General features: G+C 53.7%; 1 protein-coding gene across 1 annotated transcript; it reads left to right on the forward strand.

Annotated features, from left to right (window-relative positions):
- The first annotated feature begins 5845 nt into the window (after positions 1–5845).
- LOC119354987 (glycerophosphodiester phosphodiesterase GDPD2-like) lies at positions 5846–8490 on the forward strand. Its single transcript, XM_037621755.1, has 8 exons — positions 5846–6051; positions 6146–6339; positions 6921–6980; positions 7109–7189; positions 7284–7484; positions 7579–7674; positions 7788–7984; positions 8071–8490. Exons 1-8 carry the CDS (start codon positions 5970–5972, stop codon positions 8315–8317), a joined length of 1158 nt encoding a protein of 385 aa, XP_037477652.1. The 5' UTR covers positions 5846–5969; the 3' UTR covers positions 8318–8490.
- The last annotated feature ends 418 nt before the right edge of the window (positions 8491–8908 follow it).

The following is an 8908-nucleotide window of genomic DNA, read 5'->3' on the forward strand; positions in this document are numbered from 1 at the left end:
CCACATAAGGCAACACGTGTGCCAGCCCGACATGGCCCTTGTAGTTCGTGTGCCTAGTCAGGCCGTGTTGTGCCAGGCCCGTATAACCCAGCGCGGGCCGTGTTGTGCTGGGCCGGCCCATCTGGTCAGGTATAGTCATCGGCGCCCGTTTCTCGTGTTCGGCCATGAACCAAGAGAACTGAAGCTTTGTCTTTTCTAGCTCCACCTTGACGCTTTTCAGCTCTGCCTTCGTAACCTCCACCTCCGAAAGCCTGAGAAGTGAAGCTGTCCGCCTCCACATCGACGCCAAGCGCCTGATCGGCCAAAGATGTTCAACCCACCAAGCTTGACGTCAACGGGAGGGGAGGAGCGGTGGCCTTTCTAGGACTAGAGCGGTGGAGACCTTCCATGCACTACTCTTGCTTGCTGCCGGCGGCGCCCGTGCACGTGACGGGTTCTTTAAGGTAGTGGTGGGGTGCAACCTTGGCGTTGTCCTCCTTCTCCTCCTCGTCAGTCTCGCCGAACACCGCCTCACCCGCATAGTTGTCGCACTCCTTGCCATAAGACGCGACCTCCGCCACCCATTGTCGGTACTGCCAGCAGGCGAAGCGGATCTCGCCGGCGGAGTGGTAGGACTCGAGCACCGCCTCCTGCTCCACCATGTCCGCGTCTGACGCGACTGCTCTGCCAGCGGCGATCTGCTCCTCCGCCCGCAAATGCTCTTGGAGGAGGTGGTGGTTGTAGATGGCGTCAGCTTGCGCCTCCCGAAACTGCTTCTTCCGCACCATGTCCATGTAATGGGCACAGCCGCACGGGCCTCGCCAATGGTCATGGTGCAATGCACCAGCAAGGGTGGCATGGAGGAGAAGGATGGTGTTGCGGAGGAGGAGGGTGGCGCCAGTTCATCGTCGGCAGCGTCCTCCATTGGGACGTCATCGTCCTCCGGCTGCATGCCGGTTAGCCAGCCGGCAACAATGATGGCCATCTCCTTCTTCTGGTCCGACGTCAGCCCGTCATAGAGAACTTTGATGGGGAGGGACCCATGGTGGGAGTGGGGAAGAGAGGGATCAGAGATGGATGACTGCGGCTATGGTCAGGGCACTGACTTTTATAGCAATAGTGGGCGGCAGAGGGACGGGGGGTGGTGCCTGAGGAGACGCCTCGGCAACCGCGTGCCATCAATGCGGGTGGCAGACAGACGGACGGGTGGTCGTCGTGTTGTTTGAATGCGCGACAGTCGCCTGCACCAGGAAGCGGCGCGAGCGGTGCTCTCTCCGCCGGCGCACCGCTTAAATACCGGCATCAGTGAGCGATCGCGTCTGCTCTGGTAGGGCATGAATGCGGGCGCTGACCAAAATCACGTGGGAGGGGGAAGAATTTTTGGTAGGTCAAGGTGGTCAGAAACGGGCGAGTGATTGGTCCGGAGTCCGGACTCTAGCAAACCTCCCCGGTTTTACGGGAGAAAACACATCTGGACCGCATCGCACATCGATACAAGACTATGTTCGATGATTTTCGCAATCCAGACAGTCACAGGAGGTTTAAAAGTCGGAGTTAGAGATGCCCTTAGGACCAACATGCGGTAGTGTGTAATCACCTTTTTGATGTTTATAATCACCAATGGTGTGTTTCTGTCGAGACACTTAGCCATTACGAGCGTTTCCAATCATCCACGGCGTAATGACTAATTTGGCATTACGAGTTTCCCTTTGGTCTCCATTACGTGAAGAGGCGTCGGAAGGGCAAAGGCAAAATGCTACTGGTGTTGCGGGTGAACTTTTTTTTAATCTACTGCTCATCATCTACTTTCAACCGATTGTGGATTCAGTCTTGGCGGCAAAGGTGTCTTTGATATTTGCTTGTGCACATCCGCTTCATAAACAACACACCGACTTTCCGATTCGTCGCCGTAGCCGTAGTGTTATTGCCCTCTGCAGAAAGATACATACTAGTACTAATTCTTTTGGAAAATGCTTACAAACAGTCGGATGATTTTCAGGCATTGCCAGCCGGGTCCGGCGCCATCCGATCCCATCCGATCGTGTGGCGCAGCGCCTCTGTGTTTGGCACGTGAAGGTAGTGCATCTATCTTACTCTTTGCCACGCGCATGAAGCTGATGGTCCCCGTGACAGCCTTAGGTCCTTTTTTACACTTATACTTCGCAGGTAGTGCTTGCATGTACCTATACATGTAATGGCACAAATAATCTCAAGAGGAGCGCATAGCAAGCACCAAACGAGGATTGTAAAACCGCATCTTCACAGGTGTTGGTTTGACCTGATACTAGCAAGCTCATGTAGTAAAGGTTGTTTGGATATAGCGCTACCACAATTTCACATAAAATCGTGGCTCCTTTTCTTTATCCCCACCCCTCTAGCAATACTCAGAGAAGCATCCTAACGCCGCCGCCGCCGCCCTCTTCGAAGCATGACATCGCAGCATCACTAGAGATAGGCCGGCCGTTATTGCCACATCGCCACGGCCGTCGAAGAATGGCGTCACAACATCGTCGAAGCAGCCGTGTCGTCGTCGCAACACTGTCGTGATCACGAAGAATGCCATCTCAACACCATTGAAGTAGTCGGGCCTCCGTAACAGCATCGCCGAGGTCGTCGAAGCACGACATCGCGACATCGCCACGATTGTCTGAAGCACGATCCCGCATCATGTCCTTGACCTTCAGAGCATGATGTCGTAGCATTCATCAGTCGTCGAAGCACACGACGGGTATTCGAAGCATGTCACTGTGCCGTCGTCGCGGCTGTCACAACACGCATCATAGCATCACGGCGGCCATCGAAGCATGTCGTCACTGCATCGCCACAATCATCGAAGCACATCCCGCGTATTCAAAGCATGTCACCATGGGATCGTTGCGACCGTCACAACACGCATCGTACCATCACCACGGCCATCGAAGCATGGCATCACTGCATCGCCACGGTTATCAAAGCACATCATGGGCGTTTCAAAGCATGTCGTCGTGCCATTGTCACGGTTGTCGTAACATGCCTCGTAGCATCACCGCAGACGTCAAAGCATGTCATCACTGCATTGCCACGGTCGTCGAAGCACACCACACACGTTTCAAAGCATGTCATCGTGCCATCGTCGCGGTCGTCGTAACATGCCTCGTAGCATCACCGCAGTCGTCAAAGCATGTCATTGTAGAATCATCAAAGTAGCCAGGATACTGTCGCGGTGGCGGCGTGAGGCTGGTCCGGCATTGCTGCAACGGCACGGCCGAGTCATAAACCAATGTTGCGACGGCGGGGCTCAACTGCGCGATGGATGCTGTGATGGTGGCTTTGGCAGCAATGTTGATGTTTGAGACGATGACACCATGTTGCGAACTAGTGCTGCGACGGCGGCTCGGGCTGCTCCGACGATACTATGATGGAGCCGCCGTGTTGCGAACTAGTGCTGCGACGGCGACTCAACAAACATCACGACGGCTCGGGATACTACGGTGATGTTGCGACCAGACGTCGTGCTACGAGCGGTGCCGCGACGACCGACGATGTGCTGTGACAGCGCCGCTGTGCTTCAAGCCGATGCTGCGAGCCTGCGACAACCGGCAACGTGTTGTGAGGCAGTGCTGCGACGGTGCCACCGTGCTGCAAGGCCGATGCTGCAAACCGGGCGGCGACACTCCGGCGAGGCTCCGACAAAGCTTCGATCTGGTGCCGCTGGGATGTTGTCGAGTTGTTTGTTGCACAGATAGAGAAAGACGACGACTGAGTCATGGGCTCGTGGATGTGGGAGCTTGAGCGGATGGCTGAGATGACGTGCATGCAACGGCTGACTAGGCGGATGTTGTTTCGCTGCATGGCATCCGGATGGCGCCTAGGGGCCGCCAATTCTTTTGGATTGAAGAAAGCGTCAGGTGAGACCATGTAAACACACTAGACGCTGCGTCAGCATCAACCCCTCACGCAAAACACCCTATCAGGTGAGATCCTCTTAACACACTAGACGCTGCGTCAGCATCATTCCACTCTCCAAACTATTTAAAAATAATAAGAGAAGCAACGTCAACCGATTGATTTCTGTGCCAGCCGTCCGATCCCGTGCTGCATAGCCATTGGATGGGTCATCAACACAATGTCCTCCACGTCGTTCTCACCAACACAACCACAACTTCATCCTCTTCTCGCTGTAGCACCACAACATCACGCTCCGTTGCCCCTGGCTCCCCGGCAGTCACTCGTACACGCCGATCCATGTCGGTCCATGGCATCAAAGCATATCTTCCTTGTAGCAGTCGCATTGGCCATGCAGCAGCACCGGGCCTCTGCAACATCACCTTTTGTGACTTCGATAGCATGTCATCCTCACAACATTGGCGACTAGGAGACATGCGGCTGCAACATCGACCCTAGCCGCAACTTCCGACCAATTTGTGGCATCGGCACCGCGCACAATTGCGCTGCTCGGCGTCATCCCTCCCCGTTTACAACAACAATGATGTTGCGTGGCGAGGGATGTCGTAGTGGTTGTTGTGTTACCCTCCGACATGTAGCGCAGTGGACGTTGCAGTGAAGGGTGTGCAGAGGCGGTGGTTGATACCACCCTCTCTCCTTTGCAACAATGATGCTGATGCAGACACATGTTTTTGCAACATTAGTAGTGTTGGGTTGTAGAACTCTGTTAGCGGGATAGTTGCCGACGAAGGGAGGCTGGAGGAGCATGATGGTGGGGACAATGGAAAGCATGTGAAGAAGAAGGCATGAGGGGGGAAGATGTGGATGAGATTCGTTGGGGGAGAAGACAAAGCTGACTGGCTAAGCGTACGGCTGGCCCACAAGAGACACGTGTCATGCCTGAAAGGGGACCAAAGCAGTCAAAAAAATAAACCGGATAAAGGAAAATGTTTTCTCTCCTAGCTTATGTATAAACCGGATAACTTTTTTCCTCCCATATACAGTTTTATCCACCGGTTTTCCATGAAAACCACCTCAACTACCCCACATTGTAATTACTTAGCAAATATATTTTTTGGTAAGCCAATAAAGTGGTTACCTGACAAGTTTTTACCAGATTTATAATTATATTTCCTTTACATAATCAAAATAATATAGGTTGGTAAATCACAGGACCAGCCTAATAGCAGAATATTTATGTTCTGCTTGCAACGCACGGACACACCCTATGAAATGCACGCATGCAAACCCTATCATATGAGCATCTTTAAGAGACGGAGCCGACAGATCATCTTGAGATCAACCAAGTATCACAAACGTCTTCGTAGTCGACGAGAACGCCTCCTTTCACTAAACGCACATTGCCAAAAAAACTGAAATAAATCAGAAAAATGCAAGCACCGATGTCAAATTTAGGATTTATACACCGATAATCAGGGATACAACTGTCCTCGTAACCAACCAACTACAAGTTGATTCGGTATTGGCCTCACTTGAAAAGGGTAATGGTACAAAGCGCCTTCGTGAAAGTAACACTTTGCTCCGGGTTTACGTACGAATGACATATCTTGCACTCAAAACCACCGATGGGCGCGTCCGGTACCCTCGGCCGTCCATTCTGCCGCCATCTAGAAAACTGCAAGGAAAGCCGGCGTCAGCGGGAGAAGCTTCGCGCGCCCTGCATGCCTCCAGTCGCCTGGGACTCGGACTGGGAGAGGATATCCTGCGGCATAAACCTCCGATGCTCGTCCCCGTCAGCTCCGATTCGCGTCCAACATCCAAACCTAACGCGACCTGTCCCGGAGATGTGTAAATCTTATCGCTTAACCTCCGCCCCTTTCTATTCTCACGTTTATTGCACGTTAGACACGAAGGAACAGGCAAAGCGTGTGTATATATAGCCTGCGTCCTCCCCGACGCCTCTCCCACATCCACGGCCACGCAAGGGTCCATAAGTATTCGTCGTTTAACCGCCTCGATCAGCCCCGGTTGGCGCGAGTCAGCGGTCGCACGTCGCCGCGGCCAGCCGAAGCACGCTCTTTCTTCGGCTTTGTCGGCGTACACACATGGCCCAGCCCAAAGCCGTGCGCGCCGCCGCCGTGCCGGACATCGCCGCGCAGCTCGACCTCGCCTCCGCGTGCATCAACGGTACGTGCGTCAGCGTGCGCGTGACTGAAATGCATGCGTGCGTCGTCGGTGGATGTATAGCCTCATTGTATATCTTGTCCGTGTTGCCATGCAGGCGCCGAGTCGATGATGGCGGCGCCGGCTGCCGGGGGGAGGCCGCCGCTGGTGGTGGTCGGCCACCGTGGGAAGGGGATGAACGCGCTGGCGTCCCCGGACGAGCGGCTGCGCGAGGTGAAGGAGAACTCGGTGCGGTCCTTCAACGACGCCGCGCGCGTCGCCGGCGTCGGCTACGTCGAGTTCGACGTCCAGGTAAACTATTACAGCCGCAACCACGTACCCATTAGGATTAGGCATTAGCCGAACCCCGACGGAAGTCTCGATCGAGCTGGCGTTGGTGAGCGGTGCCATGTGCAGCTCGGTCCTCTCCTTGGGCGGTGGGTGGCACGGGCCGGGGCAGGCTGTCTCCAGGTGCTGGCGACGCGCGTGTACAGCACTACAAATTAGGCGACGTAGTATCTGGCCATGGATAACATGTCAGGCTCCTAATTTTTTTTTGAAACAAGATCGGGCTCCTAATTTGACCGTGTATTTCCTTTATTAGTTCGGTCCAGCACAGAAGAGACTCCATTCCATCCGGATTATTTTTAGCCTAGTGAGGAGCTCGAGAGCTTTTTTTTTTCTCCTTCTCTCCAGGGCTTTTTTTTTGAAACTCTCCAGGGCTTTTTTTATTACTACTTATTTTATGATATTCCTGCGCTCAAACAGACCTGGCAAGCTATAGACGCGTCACATCTCACATGCATATATGCGTTGTTTCATTTTCTCCCGCAACTGCAAAAGCGTGAAGTGTGACGGTTTTTAAAAACGTCACATTCCATTTTGTTCTTCAGGTGACCAAAGATGGCTGCCCGGTCGTCTTCCACGACAATTTTATCTTCACCGAACAAGATGTAAGTTTCCAACTTCCGACCAACTTTTCAGTGCACAAAATAAGAAGAAGAAAAGAAGCATACACCATCCCGATGGCGGATCGATGCTGCGACTGCGAGGTCTCACGAAACAATGACCGTAATTTCAGGGCAAAATCTGCGGGAAGCGCGTCACTGATCTTCCACTGGTCGAGTTCCTCTCCTACGGCCCTCAGAAGGACCAGGACAAGGTACACAGAACAGAACAACCGAGAACTGCAACCATATGACAGACGACACGCACCCTCTGGACAACCGTGACATCTGACTAGCATCTTGATTCAGGTCGGGAGGCCATTGCTGCGGAAGCTCAAGGACGGCAGGACACTGAGGTGGGACGTGCGTTCCGACGAACCCCTCTGCACGCTGCGGGAGGCGTTCGAGGGCGTCGACACGCGCGTCGGCTTCAATGTCGAGCTCAAGTTTGACGATGATCTCGTGTACCAGGAGGAGGAGCTCGCCGGCGTCCTGCAAGCCATCCTAAAGGCAAGAAGCTAGCAGCATAATGACCATCTTTTCTTTCTGTAATGGTCTGAAGATACATGTCGATTAACAACCGTGGTCTGTTTGTTTCGTTCAGGTTGTTTTTGAGCATGCCAAGGACAGGCCCGTCATTTTCTCCAGCTTCCAGCCCGACGCCGCGCAGCTTATGCGAAGACTGCAAGACCAGTACCCTGTAAGTGAACTTACTGTACAAGATAATCAAAATTCCCTGCAGATAGCATAGCATTTTCGGGCCGCGAACAGTGACTGACCTTCCAAAGCTACCGTGCAAATCTGATTTACCAGGTTTACTTCCTGACGGTTGGAGGGACGCAGCTCCACGCCGACGCACGGCGGAACTCGCTGGAGGAGGCTGTCAGGCTGTGCCGCGCCGGCGGCCTGCAGGGCATCGTGTCGGAGGCCAGGGCGGTGTTCCGGCACCCGTCGGCGGTAGCCAGGGTCAAGGAGTCCGACCTCTCCCTGCTCACCTACGGGCAGCTCAAGTAAGCCTGCAGCGACCCGCAAGTTTGCACCGGACTAGTTTGTCTATCTGCGACTGTAGAAGATACTGAATCCGATGTTGGTGCAGCAACGTGCCGGAGGCGGTGTACATGCAGCACCTGATGGGGGTGGACGGCGTGATCGTCGACCTGGTGCAGGAGATCGCCGAGGCCGTCTCGGAGTTCGCGGCCGTGGTGGCGCCGGAGCCCAGCCCCGAAGAAGGCCAGGCCGGGAGGTTGGGACCGGATAGGGCTGCGCCGGCGAAGAAGACGCCCAACTTCTCGCAGCGGGAGATTTCCTTCCTGCTGAGGCTCATACCCGAGCTCGTACAGTAGCGCGTCTTCTTCTCGGATAGTACTGTAATATCCACGGTGCGCCCGTGTAGGTTGACCAATCTTTGACACCTCGGAACTGAAACCCCAAGGCCCGGATGCGGCATGTAAATCAGGGCCACCACGACCCGTCCGATTGTTTGCATCAAGGTGAAATCCACCAGTTTCTGTGTGCATGTGTAAATCTTGGGCGTGTGGCCATTGAGTGTTTTGTATTGTATTGCTATTTTTTCAAAACGGATGCAAAATTTTTGCCTTGTAAATTAATATTAAGAAGAACATAATTGTCCGATTAATTAACGAAAACCCAGATAAAAGATGTTACATGCTTGGCCCTTAAGGGCAACCAAGCCACAACCCCATTATACAAGTGGACTGCTCTCAAAACGCGAACCAACCTGTAGTTGGATGGTTAGAGGGACTATGGTATCCGCATCTTAGTCTTTCGAAGGTGCTCATAGGGGCAGGGTGTGCGTGTGTGCGTTCATAGGGGTGAGTGTATGCGCGTGTATATGAGCGTTTGTGTTTGTACTGATGTTCAAGAAAAAAGTGGACTGCTCTCAAAGCATAAGTGTAGCGACCAGACCTCAAACG

The sequence above is a fragment of the Triticum dicoccoides genome, chromosome 2A, assembly GCF_002162155.2.
Source record: "Triticum dicoccoides isolate Atlit2015 ecotype Zavitan chromosome 2A, WEW_v2.0, whole genome shotgun sequence".
NCBI classification, from domain to species: domain Eukaryota; kingdom Viridiplantae; phylum Streptophyta; class Magnoliopsida; order Poales; family Poaceae; genus Triticum; species Triticum dicoccoides.